The sequence below is a fragment of the Rhinolophus ferrumequinum genome, chromosome 22 (assembly GCF_004115265.2).
Source record: "Rhinolophus ferrumequinum isolate MPI-CBG mRhiFer1 chromosome 22, mRhiFer1_v1.p, whole genome shotgun sequence".
Lineage (NCBI taxonomy): Eukaryota > Metazoa > Chordata > Mammalia > Chiroptera > Rhinolophidae > Rhinolophus > Rhinolophus ferrumequinum.
The window spans coordinates 19322555-19348225 of record NC_046305.1 but is presented as its reverse complement, the minus strand read 5'-3'; the positions used below and the strand labels follow the sequence as shown (position 1 = coordinate 19348225).

Genomic DNA, 25671 nt, shown 5'->3' with positions numbered 1-25671 from the left:
AGTAATGTTTCCAAAATATGGCATTTTTAGAAAAGGAAACCATAATAAAGCTCACTTTAGATAAGACTATTTTTTAATCCTGTGGTTTGGTGGCTTTAAAAAAACATCTATTCAGAAATGAACAATCTTGGCAGAGTTAATTCCAGTACTTCCCCCGCAAATCCTAAGAGTATAGTTTTAATAAGTTATGAGTTAATGTTTCATTGTATTATGAATAAATTATTACTCATCTTTTATGTAGGTTTTACTTGTAATGGACACAAGGACAGAACAGACATTCATTTTAAAAGTAAGTAGAATTTGTACGTTTAATGAAAATAGAAATTTATTTTCAAATTTAGCTTCTGAAAGAAAAATTATTTAATATTTTTTTCTTGGGTGTTTGAATGTTCTTTTATGTTTGTGGTGATCTGTATTTATTTTATTTTTTTGTCCTTCCATCACAGTTGATATATACTCTATAGCATATGTTTAAGAAGCGTTTTAAGTAAGAGAGCATGGAGGAAATAATATGAATACGTTGAATACTCGTTTCATGCTGTTTAAATGTGTAGTGTATAGTTTAAATAAGTCTCTAATACAATTTGTATAATTTGTGAAGACCACTTACAGTCCCACCTTTGGTTATGATTAGTTCTTAAGTGCTGAAATTTTGCCTTAATGTCTTTGTTACAGGTATTTGGGAAATGTTATCAACATCCCTGGTCCTCTTTTTGATCTAAATTCAATTTGATTTTCCATGTAACTCAATTTGTAATTAAATGAAAAAAGAGAAAAACCCCTCAATTTTTTAATTTCGAAATTGTATTTGAAATGGATTGTGACAGTACATATTCTAAAAGTATCCCAATTTAAGCATTGCCACAGAATGTAGAATTAATCAGTTTCACATTAATTTCACATTTCTTTTTCTGATACGTTTGCTTTTACTTATCAGCATGGCAGGTCGCATTGACATATACTGAAACAAATTTCTTTTTATGAGTGTACTTATCACTGACATTTCCCTAGATTTTCAAAACGAGGTATGACATCAGAAACTACATACACTTGTTTCTTTGGAGAAAACTTAAAGTAATCTTTGTACTTTTTGGGACTAGAATTTTAGAAATACCTGTTTAATGTAGAATTTACCTATTGTGGCTCAGGAATCTGAATTGATCTCACAGGGTCCACTGCTTTCAAAGATATACACAAGTAAAATAAAACTTAAGAAAAGGTCATAGAGAAATAACTGTGTGTCATCCTGATGACTTCGTTTGAGAGCATCTCTAATAAAAACACTGACCCACGTAATTGATTTTAATGGCAGCTTTGTGGCATCTTCCGTTCTCTGGATTCACGCCAGATGCCATCAGCAGAGCCTCCAGGGACTGAGGGGCATAGAGCAGCAGATGAGTGGATTCTCTGAAGCCCAGAGTAACTTGGATAGATTAGTTTGGTTGATAAACACAGAGCACAGCAGGCTCCAAAGGCAGCTGAGGGTACAACTGACCTTTTTGTTCTCTGTCAGGGTCTCAGGAAAAGCAGTGAATACAGCGGGAACAGAAAGACCATCATCCCCCGCCGTGTACCCAACATGGTGTGTCTGCACAAGTACATCGTTTCTGAGGAGTCGGTGTTTCTTGTGCTGCAGCACGCGGAAGGTTGGTTTGTGCTCTCAGTTGTTTATGGAACGAAGAACGTCACCTACTTAGCTTTGTAGTTTCTAGAATGTCCTTCTTCTGTCATTACATGAGCAGGTAAAACATAATGAAGCACATGTAAGGAACTGTTTCCTTATTCCTTTGCTTTCCTTCCGCACTTTGAGTTGGGAGGGAAACATCACAACCCAGGTAGGCAGCAGGTTTCATCGGAAATACGACATTCTTAGATGTACTTAACTACTTACTATCTCCTAGAAGTGATCTGATATAATGAGAACTTTTCCGGTGAGTGGGTGCTACGAGAGCCAAGTTTTATTTTAGAGATTTTATTTTGTTCTCTTGTTTTCTGCTGAAAGGATACATTAATGTTAGATGACTAAAATAAAAAGCATCCCCTGAAGAATTAATTAATTCCCTCCTTTTTTAGAATGCACGGGTATTTGCTTGACATTTGACATGACCTCGTTATTCTAATCTGGGTTTTTACTAATACAGCCGTTGGCATCACATATGGGTATAAAGCAGAGGCATGGTACTCTGCCTTCAAACTATTTATGAAATTTCAGCGCTTAGTAGAGGGAACAGGTGGCAAAAAAAAAATACTGTGTTTTGATTTGTTTTTGCCCTTTAATGCCTGAATTTAAATAATAGTCTTTTATTTAGAATGACTGAATACAGCATATAAGTATAAATTCACATAATAAATATTAACTTTTGGCTTTTAAGAGATGTTCTCAAAATAGTGAAAAAAATTAAATTATTTTTAAATTTCATGAAGGTGTTATTATTTTCCTGAGAATAAAAAAACTATTGTGCTTTACTAATAGGTATAACATTTGATTTTAATTCATTTTCCCAAGCAAATGAGTTATTGCTTTGCGGAATGAGGTCTCTTGATAACGAATGCAAGATTTTTGACGGGGGCAATAAACTATTAATACTGTTTATTATGAAGTACAGTACAAGATAACTACAGATGGAGGGAAGACCTCCATATGTGGTATTTAATAGGAAATTCAGAAGGGGCTCCATGGTCTCTCAGGTATTAAGAGAGTTAATTGCGTGTGTGAATTGGATAACTAATTCACCTTTATTCAGACATTATAGACAGCTTTTATCTGAGGATACCAGTGCATTACAGACATTATTGAATTAGAGGTCATGTCATCTGATAGCGGAATACAGCCACCTCTGGTGTGGAACAAAAATAACTTGCATAGTAATAATCCATAATAATTTAGAACAAGGTCAGTAGGATGAATGTAATTATAGTCCATATTCTATTACCCAGGGTGGATTATTCATGTTGGAGATTATCTGTGGCAAATTTTCAATCCTACTTTACCTCTGCTGTTTGCAATTTTCTTTTCCTGTTCTTCTCTTCCTTCTCCAGTGATACTTCAGTTTTTCTTCTGCCATCTTCTCACCTTTTCTTATACTCCCTAAGACTATTTCAACTGAATTTACTTCAGTAGCATAGAAAATCTTTTAATCTGTTTTAAAGACAAAGACATATGGTATGAGGCTTTGGAGAAGTAGGTAGGAGCCTTCTATGGCAGGCTAAGGACTTTGGCTTTTATTCAAGTGTATTGGGAAACCATTGGACATTTGAAGCAGGGACAAGGTCTGATTTACATTACAAAAAGATCACTGGCTGTTGTAGAAAGACAAGAATAGAAATAGTGAGAAGGCAAATAAAGTAGTCTAGGCAAGAGATGATGGCATGGCGTTCTGGGGTACTAGCAGAGATGCTTTGAGGGTAGAGGCCATGGGACCTGTGATGAAATTGATGTTTGGGAGAAAAGACTCAAGAGTAATTGCTCGGATTTGGTTTGAGCAATCAAGTGAGCTGGACAGTGTGTTGTCTTTCACATGTTAGTGGTACTTTCTTTGTTACCTCTGTGAATTAGGAAGTTGTGCATATATCATAAAAAGATCACTTTCATATGTGGGATAAACTATTACTAAAAAGGTAAATGTTGAACAATTGTTTTTTTCCATAATATGAATGCTTGAATATTTATGATTTGTGGTTTTAGCTTCCCTCTGCTTACAAAACTATTCATGATTCACATGAGTCTCTTGGACTCATTTTCTGTCTATTTAAAAAAAATTCTTTTTATTGGGGAATATTGGGGAACAGTGTGTTTTTCCAGGGCCCATCAGCTCCAAGCCAAGTCGTTGTCCTTCAGTCTAGTTGTGGAGGGCGCAGCTCAGCTCCAAGTCCAGTCGCCATTTTCAATCTTAGTTGCAGGGGGCACAGCCCACCATCCCATGGGGAATTGAACTGGCAACCTTGTTAAGAGCTCACGCTCTAACCAACTGAGCCATTTGGCTGCACGCTTTTTTTTTTTAATTCATTCAGTCAGAAATGAATTGAATGCTTACTGGGATACAGGCTTAGTTCTAATATGGCCATGAACAAAATAGACCAAGACTCTGCCCACATGGAGCTTACATTATTGAGGCAGAATAAGCAATAAGCAAATACATAAGTAAATATATATCAGATGGAGATAAATTAAATAAAGGAAGGGAGAAGGAAATGCCAGAAGGGTGAGGTAGGCGTTGCTATTTTATATAGAGTGGGCTCCTTACTAAGAAGAGACATTTGGCCAGTGACCTGAAGGAAGCTTGAGAGAGGGAGCAGTGTGGATACATGAGGGAAGAATGTCTTGGCAAGAGAAAACAAGTACATAGGTCTGGAAGCAAGAGTATACTTGGTGTACAAGAAACAGCAAGGTCAGTGTGGCTGGAGCAGACTGGGAAGAGTGGCAGGAACTGAGCTTAGAGAGATGGGTAGGCAGGTGGGCAGATCTTGTAGGCTTGTGGTCTTGTAGGCTATTTTAAGAACTTGATTTTTAGTCTGAATGGGTAGGAAGTCATTAGGGGACATTGAGCAAAGGAGGGACCTCTAAGGAGCACTCTGGTTGCTTTGTGGAAAATAGAATATAGAGGGGCAAAGGCAAAAAAGCAGGAGACCAGTTTGGAAGTTGTTGCAGCAATCCAGGTGAAAATAGGGGGGCTTGGACAAAGTGCTAGTACTGGCGGTGGTGAGAAATGGTTATTAGGTTCTGAATGTATTTTGAAGGTAGAACTGGCATGATTCTCGCATGACTCCAAGGTTTTGGCTAAAATAACTGAAAGAAAGGTGGTGTTGAGTAGGTATGCAGTTGGATATACCAGACAAGATTCGAGGACAGAAGTTTAAAATGTTCATTGTTTCTATTAATGAATCTCTTATTTTAACTCTGAGGAAGAAAACATGGGAAAATAATTGTATTCAGTCAAAGTCATGAGTGTTATTAAAACCTTTTAAGTTCCTAAGGTTAGGGATTTTTGTCATATTCATCATACATATCCCAGCATTTAGCAGAATGCTTAGTACACAGAAGGTGCTCAATGTATAATTGTTGAATACTAAGAGAGAAGATGAATGATTAGGTTAGAAGAAAATGATTGGAAAAGTCTCCAAGTGTGGACACACCAAATAGATGGGGGATGGGAAAGAATTTCTCCCTAAGTTATTTGTGGACCCAAGGGGTGAAATTATTTTCTTTATTAACTAGTTTAAAACTTTTTAAAAACTAATATTTAACGAAATGAATTTGAACTATGTAGAAGTATACAAATTAAAATTAAAATCTCCCCTCCATATTCACTTTAATACCCAATTTCATTCTCCAGAAATAGGGAGAAAATTTCCTATGTATATAAACATATACTCCCTATCTGCTTTAAAAAAAAACACATAAATGGGTCTTACATATTGTTCTGTAGCTTGCTTTCCCGCCTCATCTTAACAATGTACCTTGGACAGCTTTCCTTTTGAGTATATATAGGTCTGCTCTAAGAGAGGCAGTATTTATAGTGTGGATCCTGGAGCCAGTACATTAGTTCCAAGGCTGGCTCAGCATTTACTAGTTGTGTGACCTTGATCAAGTTACTTCACCTTTTTGTGCCTCCATTTCCTTATCTGTAAAATAGGGATGGTAGTAATTACCTACTTCATAGGATTGATGTGACGATTAAATAGTTGGTATATGGTAAACACTATGTAAGTGTTTTCACATATTGCTATTATTTTTTTATCAGATTGGTGCAAAAGTAATTGTGGTTTAAAAGGTTAAAATTAATTGTAAAAACTGCAATTACTTTTGCACCAACCTAATAATAGATACAGAGTATTTGGTTGTGCAGATTTACCATAATTTATTTGACTACTCCCTTGTTAATTGGTGTTTAATTTGTTTCTAGTGCTTTTACTTATGTATCTTTGTGTATTTTTGTTTTGTTTTTTGAGAACCATTTCTAGGACAAATTCATTGAAGTAGAATTTCTGGGTCAAAAGATGATTTTGAACATTGGTCCAGCAATATTTTATCATACATACTAATTTAAAGTCCTAATTCTGGCTATAAACAAATTTAACAGATTTTCTTTGCAATCTTGTAGAAAACCAATAGATTAAAATTTGCTAAGAGACAGAGAGAATTTTTATTAAACCTTATGAATTGGCTATTTTCATCGCTTCATGGCTATTTTCATAGCTTTCTATGCTTCAGTGGGACTTAGAAAGGTGTCATTTATATTCCTAAAGTGTAAAAATCATGAATATGTTAGGGGTTTTCTATTTATATTTTGTGGTTTAGCAATAACAGGGATTATTTTTTTTGTTTTTTTTAGATTAATGTTTTTAATGTTACAATAACAAAGTTGACATTTGTGTAAGCTTGTCTGTTGGGCCTGATCTTTACTCTGTAGAAAGTAAAACCTGCTCAGCTTTTGTAGGTGAGAAACTTCAATAGGAATAATCTGTTCTTGGAAGTTATGTGATTTTCATGGTTTTTTAATTTAAAAAAAAGTATGTGATAGGAACAAAATTTTTGTTTCTATAGCTCTATATTGAGCATTAAATTTAACTGGGCACCCAGCAAAGAATGGAGAAGAGCTAAAACAGTTTCTTTTTCACTTGAACATGCAAAGTTTTAATAATTCAGTGTACTTGTTTAGTCTAAGAACAAATTCCATAAAGAAAGTGCCAGCAAACACATTTAGAATTTTTTTTCATTCCCCCCCTTTAAAAATTTTTCAGTATAGTTTATATTCTATATTAGTTTATATTAATTTCAGGTGTATACATTTAGAAATTTTTATCTAATACTGAAAAGAAGGACATTAAATATGATACTATATGTATTAATCAAAGTGGTAAACTTGCTAATATCCAATATAAGCAAGTTGCTATAAAGATGGTACCAACACATTGCTTATAGTGGTGGATTCTGGGACAACCTTTCTATAAAGTTGTTAACAACACATATCAGAAGTACTAAAAATATTCATGCTTCTTACTTTAGTACTTTTATTTCTGGGATTCTGTCCTGATGAAATCATCAGAGATGTCAAATATTTGTATGCAAAAGTATGTGTTACTTTAATTCTAATAGTAAAAGACTGGAGTATCTTAAGTGTCCATCAATAGAGGAATATTTAAATATATCATAATATCTTATCACATAGATGTGCTGTATAGCAATTCAAGTTCATAGTCTCATGAAAATCAGAAAATGTTTATGATATGTTAGTTGTGCATAAAAAGATAAATAAATGTACTAATTAATAGTCGTTATGGGTAACGTGATATATTCTGAATCTTTTTTCTTTTTTTCTGTATTTAAAAATTTTTACAATAAACCGTATATTTGTATTAAAATAGGAAGAAAGACAGACCAAACTAATGACATTATTATCATTTGTAGACCCTTTTCTTTGAAAGGTTTTAAAAAAGCTTGTAAAGGTGTCATCTTTTTATATTCCCAATTTAATAAATGTTTATTTAATACCTATGATTTTACATACTGGACAGACTCCTCTCCCTGTAGTTAGGAAGACCCTGCAGTCTGGTAAAGGAGATAATAAAAGAATAAAAGTAATATCAATATGAAATAGATATTGTAAATGTCATAAGAGGGACAAAATGATATAGAGGAGTCATAGAAGATAGGAATTGTATCCAGCTAGGGAATACAAAAAAAAAAAAGTAAAAACAAATTCTGAATGACAGGCAGATAATTGGGAAATTAAACAGGAAAGAAACTTCTAAGTGGTAGGTATAGTTTGAACAAAAGCCCCGCATGGGTTATATGTGGAGAAATCCAATTCAGACAGATGATGACTTGAGTTGAAGGAGAGGACCAGATCATGAGTTGATACTGTATTACTGTGGGGTTCAAGTGCCCTGATGTAGCTGGTCCATTATTCAATGGGTGGAAGGGATCTGGGTTCTTGAATAGAAAAATGCTAAAATGGAAGATTAATTGGGCTACAGTTAGCATGGTAGAGTGATACAGGAAGGACTTAAAGTAGAGATCTAGTTGTAGCTATAATGTTTGTTACTCCAGGAAACAAAAAGAGTGGTCAAAGGTATTAAAAGAAGAGAAAGACTGTAAAAACCTTATGGGTAGATCTTATAGGACTTGGAAACTTGTCAGATGTAGAAAGGACAAGGAGAGAAAATAATCCAAGTTAGGTCCAAAGCTTTTGTGTCAGAGTGCTCGGAATTCAGAAAGAGGAGGTGATTTTGGAGGGTAAAAGTAAAGAATTTAGGCACATGGAATTTTAGATTTCAGTAGCTCATCCAAGTGGAGTTGGCCCAGGAATGAAGGAAACTTTTCTTAGAACTTTACTAGATACTGTTTCTTGCTGACCGCTGGAAGGAGCTTTATAGCTGTAGCTACTGTCTACGTTGTGATGGCACAGGTCATTCTGATGAGTTATCATCCGAGCTCACAAGTGTTGACTGAATGCCTGTTATGTCCTGCATACTGTACAAGCAGTAGATACACAAAGATGAAAAAGACTTGGTTCTGTCCTCACAGTAGTAGTCACTGTCTAGGAGAATTGAAAACAACATGCGTCATTTTTTTGGGGTTGCATACAAGAGGCCCAGCTTCACGCTTAGGCATTATTGTTAGTGTGCCACAGTAGATGTATTTGTGATTACAGGAGTGCGGTTATTGTCAAAAGACTGAAAAAGATGAAATCAACACCTAGCTCCTCTTGTGCGTGAGTTTCAAGGCCATATATGAATCCTTAAACTTTAGATTGAATATGGGAAAATATTAAACACTAAGTATAATCTAGTGAGGACAGAAAGTTAGCCAAGGAAAATTGTTTCTAGTCAGTAGAGCTTTGGTAGGTTTTTGATACTTAACATAGTTATTTATTTATCATATTTATTTACTCAAAAATTCTAATTAGCAAAAGGTTTCGTTTTTAATGGTTTAAAAAAACCCCAAAAGAATAATAAGGTGAAATAACTTCCGAACAAATATTGCTGGTAAAACATTGGATTATTTTGTGTTTGTTTGATTTCTATGAAATTGATTTTTATGATTTTGGTTTTTGTAGGTTTTTGGTATATATCAGAATACAGAATCAGAATTACAATAGCTTGCCTCATTAATGGCTGCCCAATTAATATTCCTTAATGGCATTATTTGGTCTCATACCACACATGATGTGTATGGGGAGGGGACAAAATGAGAAAAATATTATTAATATATCATTTATAATGACATAATTATATACCAGCTGCCAAATCTCCCCTCTAATCCTGGACTGGGCATTTTTTCAAAAGGGAATATTACAGATTTTTTTCCCCAGTGAAGTATACAGTCTTAAGTAGTGCTTATTTATGGATTTCCACTTAACCAATGGGCCATGCCTGAAAAAATTATTACATAACATATCAGAACATAAATGTTTCTAAAGCTAAATTATATTTAGCAGAAATTCAGCTTTGAGATTTCATATTAGTATTTGTTACAATTAATTTCCCTTCAAAGGAAGAAATAGGTTGTCACTTCAAAAATAATTGGTATTCGGAGATATGCTTGAAACTGTACTCACCAGTCAGCAACAACAAGAAGACATTTTATTAAAATGCTTGTCTTATATCAGACTTGATGTATTAATGGGTATCACTGACTGGCTTTTGATTGATTATTTGAATACTTCTTATTTTTCTAATGGTTTTAGTAAGTAACCATTAATTTGGGACCTTAATTTTTTTTTTTTTTTGGTTATACTTGTTCACAGGTGGCAAACTCTGGTCATACATCAGTAAATTTCTAAACAGAAGTCCTGAAGAAAGCTTTGACATTGAGGAAGTGAAAAAATCTACACTTACTAAAGTCCACCTACAGCAGCCAAGTTCTAGTCCTCACGACAGCAGTAGCTTTGAATCCAGAGGAAGTGATGGCGGAACGGTGCTTAAAGTTCAGCCTGTGAAGACTAGTCTTACTCTGAGCTCTCAAGATGATAGCAACCAAGACGATGATGGCCAGGATAGCTCTCCAAAATGGCCAGATTCTGGCTCAAGCTCAGAAGAAGAATGTACTACTAGTTATTTAACATTATGCAATGAATATGGTCAAGAAAAGATTGAACCCGGGTCATTGAATGAGGAGCCTTTCATGAAGACCGAAGGGCATGATGTTACTACCAAAGCCATTGAAAGCATCCCAGCACACCTCGCTGCTGCTGGCAGTGACAGCCCCAGCACACAGCTGTCAGCTCATGAGCTGAAGTTCTTCCCTGCAAACAATGACCTGCAAACAGTTAGTTCTCCAAGAACATATGATTCCCTCAGTAGATCTAAAAACAGCCCCATGGAATTCTTTAGGATAGATAGTAAAGATAGCACTAGTGAAATCCTAGGACTTGATTTTGGAGGAAAAATATATAGTCTAAAGTCAGAGCCTTTGAAACCATTTTTTACTCTTTCAGATGGAGACAGCACTTCCAGGGGTTTTGATATCTGTGAAAGCAAGGTTATAGCTCAGGACACCATTAGCGGGGGCTCAGATGACTCTGTCCCAGTCATTTCTTTTAAAGATGCTGCTTTTGATGACGTCAGTGGTACTGATGAAGGAAGGCCTGATCTTCTTGTAAATCTACCTGGTGAATTGGAGCCAACAAAAGATGGTGCAGCAATGGGACCTACTAAGTTTACACAGACTAATGTAGGCATAATAGAAAGTAAACTCCTGGAAGCCCCCGATGTTTTATGCCTCAGGCTTAGTACTGATCAGTGCCAAACTCTAGAAGAAAAAGACTCAGAGGAATTGAGTGATCCCTCTAGGCTTCAACCCCATATTATAACAGAGAAACACTATGTACAGGGGGGTGTTGGGATGTTATTTGCAGCAGCTGTTGATCGCAGTAGTGCAGGACACACGTCTTTGTTACACAGCTCAGATCCTAACTTTCAAGGACTTGGAGCGGTTGAGTCAGCAATTACTGCAAACAATACAGAAGAAAACTTATTTCCTATTTCTGACCCACTCTCAGGTGCTAACGAATGTAATGCGAACACAGACACTTTAATAACTGAAGAAGTATTGCTCTTTACAGAGCCTGCTGATGATTTGGTTGAAGAGGAACAGACTTTATTTCAGAGAAACTCTGTGACTACGGGAGCCAGTGAGTTAGCACTAGAAGGAGACCAGGAAATACATCAGATTTTTGAGGACCTTGATAAAAAATTAGCACTAAACTCCAGGTTTTACATCCCAGAGGGCTGCATTCAAAGATGGGCAGCTGAAATGGTGGTAGCCCTTGATGCTTTACACAGAGAGGGAATTGTGTGCCGCGATTTGAACCCAAACAACATCTTATTGAATGATAGAGGTCAGGAACTTTTGCAAATGCATTTCTTTTTATTCGCTGTTGCTTCCAATTAACTGAGTAGGCGTTTTATCTTGTAATTAGTATCTTCATTTCCTGTCTAGAGCTTCATTATCAGTGCAGCAAATTCACCCCCAGTAATAGCTTCTAGTACTTAATGATGCCATTATTCTTAATGATACTGTTTTTAGCTACAAAAGGAGTAATTACAGTTCACTTCTGCAGAAAATGGAAGAGAAAAATGTTTTGATTTCTCCTGTCGTTTTGTTTTTAGGACACATTCAGCTAACGTATTTTAGCAGGTGGAGTGAGGTTGAAGATTCCTGTGACAGCGATGCCATAGAGAGAATGTACTGTGCTCCAGGTTAGCGCCATCTCCTACCGTGTTTCACTTGAAAAAGTAGTTCGGAAGCTCTCGTTTCTTTGTAGAAGTTGTGTTTGTCATTAGCAGTCCACGTATATGTTGGATTTGATTCTCTCTTTAACCTTTCAAAAAAGAAAATTGGGGGACTAAAACCATTATATAGTTTTATAATGTTTTATGTGTACATGTATATGTGTGTATGTATATATTTATTTGTTGTTAAATGGGTTTGTACTTGTAGAATGGGCAGTGAATTCTGTCTTAGAACTATCTTAACTTCTTAGTGTTTAGAAAGACCTTAAAATACCCCGAACCTTTTTAAATGGGTGCTTTTTATTAAGATGTGTGAGGCAGTTGACTAAAAGGACAGTCAGTATTCCTAAGGCGAAATATGGGTAAAACGCAGAATTAAAAAAAAAAAAAAAAAAAGACAGTAATACAATGTTGTGACTCAGTGATGAGCCAACCTGGCATTTTAGAGCAGATTTAAAAGTGTTCTTTCTATATTTGAGAAATTTTAGGAAGCTTGTTCTTGTTTTAAAATAGTCTACTTAGCCAAATACTTACAACAGCAGGTTTCTCTTGCTCTTACTGTATTGTCTTTATTTTATAAAAATTGGAAATTTCCTTCTGGGGGTGTTGGTAATTACAGGTCGCTGATGCACATGGTTTGGATTTGAGTTAGTTTCTCTCTGTCATCAGTGCAGATAGGGCTATATTTGAACCCAAAGTTCGTTCACCTTTTGCCTAGCATTCAGCCTCTTTGGCTGGCCAAAGTTTTTTCACTTGTCACCCCACCGGCTTTCAAAGGGGGCTCAGGCTGATTATATTGACGTGATCTGCTTAGCTGTTGATTAATACAGTATTTAGTGCTTACTAGCTGACCAGTGTATTACTGAAGCAAACATTGTTTCCCTGCATAATGGCAAATGATTATGATTAGGATTGAAGGAGTGATCTTGCTTTTAGTTACAACCTTCATTGTTAAGAATTATTTCTGTATTGGGGAATAGCAAAGTTTTTCAACCTGCAAAGCAAATATCCTAAAACTATTTCCTGAAAACAATGATTTGGATTTTCTTGTTACTGTTACTCTCTTTCTTCTCCCAAGTTAGAGCTGTTTGTTTTTATGTCTTCCTAGGGGCAGTAGAGCATGTCAACATTTTTTTGTTTCTCTCAAATAGGTAATATGTACTATGCTGTTTTTTTAAACCTTATTAGTAGGATTTAGATAATTAGGATAACAAAAACAATTTCACAGTAAAATCACTTTATTATGATTATCTGGTTTTTTTTTTTCCCAACAGATCGTCTGATTTTTTAATTTGATGACAAATAACATTTTATGTACCAATGTACATAAATATACGAGTTAATTATAATGAATTTGGAGGTTTTAGAATCAAAATTAAATCTGGGGAGTATTTTAAGTGAAATTCTGTTAAATCCTGAAGTCAAGTGCAGTGTAAACTATATTAAAACGAAATTGTCTCAGGCATTGTTTAATGTTTATAACAGACTCATTATTTCCTATTAATATTGTTAACTTAATTATTGAAAACTATCTATAGGGTTGTACTTTGGCATTCTAGCAGATTATTTTTCTTCAGTTTGAAGTACAGTCATATTTACTTAACATTATGGCATGTTGAAGTCTTGAGAGTTTTAATATATGTGGAAAAAAAACATACTACATTAATTAATAGATACATACTTTCAGTTTTGTGTATTGAAATACTGAATTTAATACAGATCAGTTTCCAAGTTCTGATTTTTAAGTCTTCTCAGAAATTACAATTCTTCTAGTTTACCAGCAGGTGGCAGTCTACCATTAATTAATTTTTTGCTCTCATCTTCCAGGTTGTCCTTCACTAACATTTGAAAAAAGCTGTAGTCTGAAGAAGGGCTTGCTTTGTTTTAATTATTTGCATAAAAGAATTGTACTTTCAAGCTTTGTGAGTTGCAAAAGTGTTCTAGTATTATGACACGCACTGAACAATGTGGAAAGTCTCTTCATTCCTTGGGCCTATTAATTTGTTTTATCAACAGGATAAAATAAAACCAGTAATGGCCTTGACTCAAAAGTAATGCTAGTGTTCTAATTTGGAGGATCTTAAACCGACTGAGTACAGAACTCAGTGAAGTCTGTGTACTCCTGCCCCTTTCTTATAATGCAAGGGAAATGGGAGCAAAAATTTGTAGATTACTGTTTGTCCCCAGATTGAATAGCATTGCTCCTGATAAAAACTGCAAGCAGGCTTTCCTCCTCCTTGCAAAGGGCTGGGGGTAAGGATAATATACTCATATGTCAATGCCTCAACATCACAAACCAGTGAATACACGGGGACGTAGAGTGCTTAGTCCTCTTTTGGAAGCACTAAAGGTTGAAATAATTCTCTCCCCCACCACAACCCTCCCGTTTCCCAGCCCTAACCTTAGAATTATTGCCCAAGTAACTCTAAAGCATGTTAAGCACCTGATGTTTGGTTAGAAAGGAAAGTTGTCACAAGACTATGATGAGAATCATTCAGTGATGTTTAAACAGCCTGCAGCCTCTACCCCCCGCCCCCTTCACTCCTCCCGCCTGGGAACCCTTATCACATATCTGTCCTAAAAACATCATCCACCTGCCCCTGTGCTTTAAAATATCAGCAATGTATCTTTTAATCTTGTGGATGATGTGCCTTTATATTTTGAGAAAAATTTCCAGTAACAGATTCGATTTACATGGACAGAAACTTGAGCAAATGCCAAACTAGCAGGGGGTCCATTATTCTGCTCTATAAATAAGATTTTTTTAAAAAAACCACACACACAGAAACCTGTGAATCAACATGTTTTGGTCTAATTGAGGGGAAAAGCAAGATAGATAAATTTTGATATGCAAATGATCACCTTCTGTTATTTAAGTACAGTTTCTGCCAACTTGGTGATCTTAGATTTTAAAAAGCCATAGTCATTGCAACAAGGGTGTTCAATATTCACAAGTTTCTACAACAAAACGAAGAACTTTAAACAAAAAGTTGCCACTTTTTTATATTAAAGAAAACAAATCCAATAACAAAAAGACAAAAACCATGGAGCGTTCTCTGTCTACATCTGTGAAAAAGCCAGCAAATAAATGGCTGCAGCTGCAGGCCCATCAAGAGGGTCTTGAGAATACGAATTCACTGATCAAACCCAGCCCTGTTTTCAAAGTAGAAGCCATTCCTTTTAGGTTCACTTTGTATCCTCAGATTATCGAGGGTGATTCTCTAGAAAGGTTTTATTTTAAATAAACATCATTCATAGTAAATGGGTTCCTTTCATACCAGAGAAACAGACCGGAGTTCAGGAAGAGAAAGAGCAAAGACATAGTCCCCAGAGTAGGAGCAGATTGTATAGCATGACAATATAAACATCACTGTGTCCAGTTTCCATATTAGGAGATGTTCAGATGCTGTGTGAAGAGACTTTTAGACAGGTTCTCCTGTTCTTCATTGTGTGCGATTATAGAATAAAACCTGGAGTAAACTGGTTATTGTTCTCCAGAGGACTTCCGTGTCGTTCTGCTGATTTTATTTCTATTTGTGTACACCATGAACACGCACTCAAAGGAGTTGGTGTGTTTTATCATTGCAAGTATTAATTTATCATAATATAGAATAAATTTCTGTTGTTGCATTTTAAGTCAAAAGGAAAAATAAAATGTCAGGGAAGTATTTTTTTTCATCAGTATTCTTTAGCAGTTTTGACTCTTAAAAAAGCTGCTAGAAAATAGAACCTATAATAGTAAGCATATAGATACAAAAGACTGTATTTGAAAGTTTAATATGCAATCTAAGACAAGTAACATTATATGTTAGTTATTATGCATGTGTCACCACTGAAGTTTCCCTTTCTAGCCTTTAAGAAGTTGGTATGGTATGCTATCAGTCTGTGTCTGTCACCTTTATTTTTCACCCCACTGTAAGCGTTTATAAATTCTTGAAATTTGCATTGACATTTCTCATTGAATACTTCTCAGACCTGATAATTTATAAGTAGATATGTGTGTAAATCGAAGAAGTCCAAAATGTTCTTTACTGCAGCCCGATCTCCATGCTCCCAGATGTCAAATGACAGCTTTGCTTCCTCTCTCAGGCGATTTCACACTTGGAAACAGCTCCCAGCTGACAGGGAAAAGTGAAACAGAAAAAATCATTTTGAAAACTGTCTGCAAAATTCAGTTTTAGAGCATGACATTTATTTACTACCAGCCTTTGCTCTTCTAGTCTGACGTGATCAAATAGTCCATGAACATATCTTTGGAGGGTGGTGTCCCCCGCCCTTCTCCATAAACATGTTTTACACTCAGTTTGTTACTTTTTAAGCATGGTGCTCTGTGTGATAGTTATGCGTTTGATAGTTAGATCTAGGACCAAGACCATGAATGGTGTAAAATATCAGGAGGCCATCATAGTTTTAAAATTTAGAATATCAAGATGGAATTGAGAATTACCAAACCTCAATGTTTGTCCCGTATCAGCCATAAACACATTGTATGACCTTGTGCAAGTTATTTAAGACTTTCTAGGCCTTAATTTACCAGCAGTGAAATAGATTTGCTGAGTATAAAAAAGATCATAGACGTCAAATCCTCTAATACCCTTCTTATACAAAATTTAGTCAAAATTTAAGTCTATCTTATCAAGGCAAGAATTTTTTCCTCCAAGGATAAATACTGATTTCTTATCGAGGGTTAAAAGAATTATTTCATGTATAGGACTTTCTAAGTACATATTTTAGAGTTTTTACATAAAGCACATCATGTAGAAATGAGGGATTTATGGAAAATAATTAGAAGAAAACAGCCAAGACAACTTTTGAGTAGGGCGAAGTTTGAATGCCAAGATTCTCACCAAAAAAAAATTGTTTGAAGAAGAAAGAATCATTTAGATCTGAAAATTTGGGGGTCCTGGGTAAGTAACTTCATCAGCAGGAGGAATCTAAATTTAGGAATGCAACGTTGATAGAGAAAGCAAACAAATATAGATACAGATTTTGAAATAATAATGATATAACCAGGAAACATGGCTATGTCCCTGGTGTAGTCTTTTTTTGTCTCCCCTCCAAAGGAGTAAAGAAGACGACGAGGCAGCTTTAGAAATAATTTTAAAAGAATAAAATATTTGTGGTTAACATTTAAACATTATGCTTCAAACAGTAACTCTTTTGTTTCATTTACCCTTAAGCAAAACTTCAACAGTAGCGCTCTGGTACATAGTAAATGTTTTAATGTTTTTCTTGAGTGATTAGCAAGTACTTTTAATCTTTTGCCTTTGGTTGCTATTGTCATAAAAACTGTATCTTTTTCGAGAGAACCAGTAACTTTTCAAGTTTGTGATGGAGTAGTGAAAATTTTACACTGAGGGGAATTGCCTGATGGCAGTCCCTGTATATTGAGAAGCTTATGCCCTGAGTATAGAGCCTATTAGGATAAGCAAAAAGAGCATCAAGTCAAATCAGGTCTTACCTTGTTCATACAAGGCCCTTCTGATGGAAAGAAGGGTAAAGGGTTGCCTTATATAGGTTTGAAGGTCTGGAACCTTGGGATCCATCCTTAGGCAGGATGTGTCCTGGAGCCCTCACAAACCTCCTGATGATGGGCCAGTCACTTTCAGCTCTGCATTAAGGTCACTCCATATTGAAACAGACCCAGTCTGAAATCATACTTCTCATCAGGCCAGAATGTGATTTATCTCTAGGGGTAGGAATGAGACCTAATAGTGAAGTGTTCAGTCTCTGTTATTTGGCTCCTTAGTGAATGTGAATAACATACTAGCCCCTCTCAAGAGAAGAAATGCTTTAGCTGGTGGAACTAGTGAAAGAATTGATACGGTCGTTCACCTCTTCTGTATGAAAACATCATCTGTGAACATTTCATGATGCTCCCTGATATTGGAGAATTGGGGGGTTTACCTCAAGCTTTCAATTATTAAAAGGAAGTTAACTTTAACCTCTTATTTACTCCAGAACTTTTTCTTTATGATCTTGGACAATTTTTTTTTTTTTTTTTAGAAGAGGAACACAAGACTAAATACTTGTAGTCTGAAGTAGTAGTGGCAGTGTAGTGCTTCTTAATTTTCAGGTCTAAATTGAATTTTGGCAACTATGCAGTTAATTGACCTCACCACCATATTTTTATAAAGAAGAAAGTGGACTATCTTTTACCTCTGACATTTAACAAAGAAGATGCAATGCTGAGTTAAACTTCAGGTACTAGAACTATAGCTAACTACTTCGACCAAACGATCCGTTTCTGTCCCATGTAAAATCTTGTCATTTTGAATTTCCGTGAAGTAACCAGGACTTATTCTTTCTAAGCAATTATTTGCAAATACTTCCTTCAAATAAATGTTTTAAAAATGCTACTAAGGTTTTAAAAAATTAAAGATAGTAAAGCAAATCAAATTCCTGAAGTTCCTTTAATAACAGTGCATGTAGCTATAACTGCCTAACATCTCAACAGAGCAGTGGAGAAAGAAAGGGAAAGAGGGAGAGAAAGGAGAGAGAGAGGAAGGAGCAGGGAAGGGAGAGAGCACACTGCGTCTGTCATTTTCACAATTTTCAGTTAGCCTTTTTCTTATTCAACTTGAACGACGTTGGTTGGGTAACATTGTGACACCTGATGGCTATTCAGAATGGAGTTGTTGTGATGTGATCAACGGGAAATGGAGCATGCTGTTATTTTTTTGAACTAGAAATGCAGAGTGAGAGAGTAAGCAAGACTCTATAGAGCTCAGAATTGTAATTATAATCAGTCAATCAGAAGTTAGTTACCTGTTTCTTATTTTATCTCACAAGAAAACAGTGTAGTGATGATATTTATAAACTCCCTCGAACAAGTAATTCTTGGCTTTGGAATGCTGAATCAAGTTAAATCAAAGAGTTTTGACTCAAGTTGTGTAGTTAATTGCAGAAAAGCTCAACATGGTTGCCAGGTCACCACGGCAACAAGAAATTTAGAGCGGGGTAGTGGGAGAGAAGCACAATTCGATATTTTGTCAAGCCTAGCCTGAGTTAGCTGAGTGTAGTGTTGTACTTACGTCCAAATCCCCATGTATAATACAGCAGGCCCAGGGTTTCAGGAAATTAAATTACCTGAAAACCAACTGAATTAATGCAGTGGTGTCAGGAGGAGAGGCTAGAGACTGGGATGAGCCAAGAAAGCAAGTATGTGAAAGGTGGAGCTGCACCACGCCTCTCCCATCACCTGTGGCGCTGTGGACAAAAGCAGAGCCCCAATGGCTGCAGACACTTCGGTCTGGAAAGTGCTAGCCTCTGTCATTGGCCTTCTCTGGATAACACTGACAAATTGGAGAAAGTGATACAGGCAACTTTTAAGCAGTTCACATACCTCTTCCCCGCCCCAAGTATGGCATTTGAATAATCAATTGAGTGCGATGTTGGAGGACTTTATGGAATGTAGAAATGCTAACTGGGCTGCCAGCATTTTCTGAACTAGTATAAAATAGGGAAAAAGGAGCAAAATGCCCACCTGAAAGGATGGGCTGGGAAATGCTAATTCCAGGCCCTAGGATAGCTCTCACCCTGAGAACTAAGATCTGCACAGAGACGTGAGACCTTCGGCAGGTAAATTTCTTCTGTCTAAATCACCTCATTTCAAATACATGGTCTCTCTCTAAACAGTTGTGCACTTTCAGACTTTTAAACTTTAAACTTCTAAACTTTGAAGATTTAGGTTATAGGTATTAGAGGAATAACCCAAACCTGGAATTAAAATGCAATTTTATTCTCATAGTTGAGAATGGCTTTTAGTTTTGGTTTTGCTTTCAGTTGAAACATTTTGTGTTGTTGGTGGAAACTGTGAAAAATGTCTGTATATCTAAAATGACACCTTGAGGGAGAACTAGGCAGTATAGTTGTCCTACAGCATACTTAAATGCATATGAGTTTGATAACATTTAAACAAAATTTCTAGCTGACAATTATGTCACCAGACCAGCAACCAGGTAGTATGGCCAGCTACTATATTCGTAGCAAGTTTCATGTAATTGTGTTCCTGGATTTCTTACTTTGGAAAGGGGCAGGGGAAACCTTGAGTTACCTTCCAATCCTGTCTTCTTCCTGCTCCCAGGGCTTTTTAGCTGACAATTATGTCACCAGACCAGCAACCAGGTAATATGGCCAGCTACTATATTCGTAGCAAGTTTCATGTAATTGTGTTCCTGGATTTCTTACTTTGTAAAGGGGCAGGGGAAACCTTGAGTTACCTTCCAATCCTGTCTTCTTCCTGCTCCCAGGGCTTTTTTCCCCAGAATAAACTGTAGTGGTCGTTGCGCTCTGCAGAGGGGAGCACTTGGAGGTACCCCTCCAGCATCCCACTTTAATCATCTCTTGTCTGGACAACTGCAGTCATCAGCTGACCGACCTCCATTCTCACCCTCCTTTTCTCTGTGTTTCATCCAGCAGCTAGAGTATGCCTTAGATAACGCTTGAAACTTTCTAGCTGCCCCATGTAAAAGTGCAAAAGGACATAATGTATATCTCTGTGTGCAGTGGGACTTCAATGAATGTGATAAGGCCTTTGGAGGAACTTTGAATGAATGACTCGAAAGAACAGTGCTCCCAGACACAAGAGCGATACATTTATTCAACAAGCATTTATTAACTGCCTCCTGTGTCCCAGGCACTGTATCTTAGGAGCTAGAAATAAAGGACATAATTGGTATAACACTGACAGTTACTTCTGAAGATTTATATAAAAAAGAGATCACCCAAACAGAAGGTATATACCATTGGTTAATTAGGACATTAATAGACCTTTAAAGTTAGTGAATAGTTGTATATATAGGCTGGTAATTTACCAAGCTAGCAAAAGATACGCTATATACTCTCAGTTCAGTTCCAGATATTGTTGGATACAAAAAAAATTTCTTCTGTGTTTCTTTTTCTTTGCTCTTTAGTCATCAGCTGTAGTGGAAAACTAATGCTCAGCCCCTGCATAGAAAATCTTTATACACAGCAAGAGCTGGTGAGAGAAATTGACTAGAATTTTATAATTCTAGTCCCTTTCAATTAGCAACAGATGCTGCCGGCAAAGACTGCAGGCACACAGTGCTAGTGTTTCCATGTTCTAGCTGACGTGGAATGCTCATTGCAGAAGAAAGATGTTCTTTTCCTTGGTCCAAGTATGTCATTAATAATAGATCACATTTTTTTTTTAACCTTTCTCTACTCCTACATAAGGCCATTAATGAAGTTTGGCTCTCTGGGAAGAAAGTTAACAAATTTTTGATCATTTATTACAGCATTTAAATCTTATCGAACACTTACAGACTTTCGGGAAAATGTGTACCCTCCAGCTCTTTTCCTGACACTATAAAAGTGTACATGGTATTTAATTTTAATGTTTATAAGAATATGGCTTAATTTTCATACTGTCTTACTCATCTCTCTTTTATTCCAAAAGCTAATGTATTTTTGTTACTTATGTTTCTTTTCCAAAAGAAAGAGTTGGAATTCTTAAGGTCAGGTGTTTAAAGATAATTTTTAAAAATTATTTTGGAAAAATTCCTGTGGCATTAGAAAAATATATTTACTCTCCTTCCTCAAAATGTACTTATTACTGATTATCATATTAAGTGTATTATATATGTCTGTGCCTTTAAAATTGTCATTCTGATATTTGGTTAAAGTGCTATGTCATTTGTGTGACAGATTCTTCCAGAATCTAAATGGTGGTTTAATTTGATTATTACATAAGCACTTACTTGAAACAATTGCTGCTTTTTCCTTGAGTTTTATATGACCTCTTAAAAAAATCTTTTTTTTATTAGTTTCAGGTTTAACATATGACCTCTCATAGTTCCACAGTTTTTTTTTTAATGCTTGTCCTAAATTAAAATAGAATTTTTCTATATGTGAAATTCTTGTCTAAGAAAATTCTGCTTACTCTGTTTCCTACCATATCTTGGAAGGAATATAGCAACAACAGAGCATAATGACAAGGTGGAGTTTATGGAATTGTCTCTGGAGATTGTTGGAATGGGTGTGGGCACCTAGGGTTAGTTGTAATAGAGGTAAGTGGAAGGATGAGATGACCTGTGTGTCTCCCTTACTGGAAAAACCAGGGAACAGAATCTAGTGATGTCACCAGTTTGAAGGTGAATCTCAACAAATCCATCAAGGACTAAATGCTGGGGGTAAAAATAAGGGGGGAAGTAAATGTGGAATGTCCAATTCCCTTATCAGGCATTGTAAAAATGATGGCTCTTAAAGAGTCAATTCTGAATTTGGGATGTCGAGAGCACCACAGTTGCTTGAGATGCAAGATGAGACATCTTTATAAAACTATGTAGAAAGGTTGATCTTCACTTAAAGCTTGAGTTGGAGACGCGTGTTCTGACCTTTTCCATTTTTCTGTACAATTTCCAGCATAGTTTCATCATTATCTTTGGTTACTTTTGAGTCATGTCTCTGACAAATCCATGTGGTTTAACTTGTACAGTCCTAAAAGGCAGGCCTGTAGCTAGGTACCCGTCATGATTTCAGTAACGCACGGATCACGTGGTCTCTCCAGTGTCTTTCAGACTTCCTCAGGTCTCAGTGGATGCTTTCCTGCCTTCCCTTCACTTCTCATATAGTATGGTTTCCTGAGTCCAAGCTTTCTGCGTTTGTGCTCCTTTATTTTTTAGGAGCGAGGCTTATTATAGTTTTGGGGTCAGGTTAACGTTATATAAGAGGACTATAAGAGGGAGACTTAGTAAACCTACTGATTATCATAAGGACTATAAAACTCTCTTATTCTAAGTTTTAGCAAGCCCTTTGACGATATGGGTTACCAAGGCGGCAGCATTTTTCTGAAAAATATCCTGGCTTGTTGTAGAGTGTTCTAGGAGGTGTTAAACCTGAGAAAATCCATGGTAGGCAAAGCACATTTATTTTGTGGTATCTTCATTGTTTTACGGAAACTTGTTTATTCACTTGTGGAATATGATCGTTTGAATCATTAGTATGTATCAATAAGATTCTATATTGTTAGACTATGAAGATTGATAGTACTAAAGTGAGGGTTCTAAAATTATACTCAACAGTTCTCACATATTTGATATCGTTAAAAAATTTTGGATGGTTTGAAATCTAATCTGGAAATGATTCTGTGTCTCCATTACAAGATGACCACGGTTAGATTTAGTGACACGGATTCATTTCGCTTGCCACCAGGTCTTTTAGGAAAAGGGAAGAATGGCTGTTTCTAGAAAGGAGAAACAGGAAGATTGAGGAATGCTAGCTCATTTTAGTATAATCCCACTCTTTGGGCATTTTAAATTAATGGAGGGAGAAGAAGTTATGAGAAAGGCTCATGAGTGCTTTTGAAAACACTTTCAGGATCATAAAATTACAGGTAAAAAGAATGTTAGAGGTCTGGCTGTCCTCATTCTCAGGGACATCCCCAGCCAGGCTCACACAGTAGCATAACTATAGATCCCTGTCAAAACATTTCTTTGACTCAGAGACAAAAATCCAGGATTTTAAAATATTACCAGCTCTTTCTGAGTGAATCTGAGAATTTGTTTTGTTAATCTGAGAATTCGTTTTGTTATTTTCCCCCCTGATCACTTTGCTTAATGCCTGTTGTACTGCTGCATTTGTGGAGAATAAGGACACTATTTTACCATCCTAGAAACTGCAAATATAGAATATAGTAGTGGGGGAGGGACATGCACAGAAACTTAACACGTTGGGTTTTATAGGAAAAATATTTTTTAAAATGGAGAAAAGAGTGGTAGAATTTATCATTTAAAATGTGTTTCTGCTTTTTTCCATCAGAGATTTAAAAAATTTAAGGGAGCTTAAAGGGATTTCTCAGCTTCACCATGTTATACTTTCAAGATAGCCTCACAAATTTATTTGGTATTTCTTTATATTCTCTATTTTTGAAGTTAGACACATATACCTGACTATTCACCTGGTGTTTATAGTAGCTATTATGAAGCTTTATTGTAAATCAGTACTCTTGGTTTATACTTAATTTTTGTCTATAGATTTTGCAAATAAAGTAGTTTTAGAGCAGTTTGGATAGCCTCACAACTTTAGGCTTCTTTTTGGCAATGCAATTTCAGGGTATATCTTTACAATTTTAATCTAAGAATTAGAATTGGGGCATATTTGTAATAATGCTATATTAATATATTAATATTATATTACAATATATTAATATAATTCAGATTGAGGCTCACCAGACATTGTGACAGTCCACATTTGAAGCAGTATATTGGTCATTATCTACCTGTTAAGGACTCTGGAAGAAAATTACGAGGGATTTCAAAGCGTAAAACCAATGAACCTACATAGTTCTTAGATTCCTTAGCTGAGCAAATTTACAGAAACCAATAAAGGAATACAACTTGTCTGTTTCATGAAGTGCCTCTCAAACTTTTCTACCCAAGTACAGTAGTACCTCGGTTTTCGAACGTCTCTGTTGATGAACATTTTGGTTTACAAATGCCGTAAACCCAGAAGTAAATGCTTCAGTTTTCGAACCGAACTTGGAAGTCGAACATGTCATGTGGCTTCCGCTGAGTGCCAGGATCCTGAGGCCTAGCTGTCGGCTGTTTTCGAACGTTTCAGAACTCGAACGGTCTTCTGGAATGGATTACGTTAGAAAACCGAGGTACCACTGTACTTCTGACTGTGAAGGTGATATGAAATGGGTACCCCAGGGAACTAGTGAAATATGATCCTGAAGTTCCATATAAATTTTACGTTCTGTTCCATAATAGATTTGTGTTTTTTTTAATAGTAAAACAATATTTCCTCCCACACATATAAAAATCTTTATGCACAGGAAGATGTACTGTGCCTATCTGGTGGTTTCAAGGACCCCCTCACCCCACAAACACACACACAGTGCCACATTTCACCTCCGGTGCACATCCCCAGCAGTGATACGGGATACAGACGCATGTCGCTTCGGATGGTCTAGGCTACACTGGCAATGGCACTTTGGACCTTTTACTGAATTTCATAAATTCCGTTAGCCATTGATTGATGACATTCTGTAGACTTATCTCAGTGATCCTCTGCTTAATTCTAACAGGAAACCTTTCTGAGCAGAGACTTGGGGTGTGTCTCTAGTATAGAACTCCTCAGGGTATGTTCTTAGACCCTATAAAACCATCTCTTTACTTTTCACAGCTTTTCTTAAGCTGACTGGGTCATGTGTTCCTCATTTCCCAGGACACACAAATACAATATTTTCTCCTCCAGAGTCACTTTGCCCAAATAAGTTCTCCATAAGGTTGCTTGGAAATTTTAAATAAGTCATGTAAAATGTTAGACACAGTTCCTTACATACAGCAAGCAGTCGATAAATGTTAGCTGCTTTTTAATTGTTGCAATTACCGTTATTACAGTGTGTTTCTGTATGAGCAAAGCAACAAATCATACACAGAAAGTGGTGAGACATGTTGGTAGCATATTCATAACGGATGGTTGATCAATAATTTTGGGTCTTGTGAACCGATATCCGCTTTATTATAAACAAAACTAAGAAATATATATACTTGCTGTATAATTAATGAAAATAGAATAACTTAAATTCTTGAGCAAAAACACGTTAGAAGACAAAACCATTAACTGTGGGAGTGGGAAAACGGATTTTGGCCTCACATCATGTAGCCCTGCGGCCAGTGCGTGGAGCTCCCGGGAGGAATAGTGCCTGGTCTGTGCTGCTCATGTGTGTCGGTTGAAGGAGCTCATAGGTTGAGACCTCATGGATGCCTGAGTATATACATGCCTGATTAAGCAAGACATTAGAATGTCATTTCATGGTCAATGAGAAGCCATTGCAGAATTTTGAACAGGAAAATGATGTATTGCCTGCTTTAGGCTGGAAGGAAATGTGCAAAAATTTCTACTTGACGACAGGACCGTGGTAAATTGCTTTCACTTTCTGAAGTTTCTAAGAATGTACACTCTTTC

At 36.2% G+C, this 25671-nt stretch overlaps 1 protein-coding gene across 7 annotated transcripts in view; it reads left to right on the top strand.

The window, feature by feature from the left end:
• RPS6KC1 (ribosomal protein S6 kinase C1) overlaps positions 1–25671 on the top strand; it is a 138366-nt gene that overhangs the window by 97760 nt on the left and 14935 nt on the right. For all 7 annotated transcript variants that reach the window (XM_033093397.1, XM_033093398.1, XM_033093396.1 and 4 more), the window contains 4 exons: positions 242–289; positions 1514–1646; positions 9750–11342; positions 11614–11703. In XM_033093397.1, the coding sequence (XP_032949288.1) occupies positions 242–289; positions 1514–1646; positions 9750–11342; positions 11614–11703 (1864 nt within the window). The remainder of the gene's footprint in view (positions 1–241; positions 290–1513; positions 1647–9749; positions 11343–11613; positions 11704–25671) is intronic.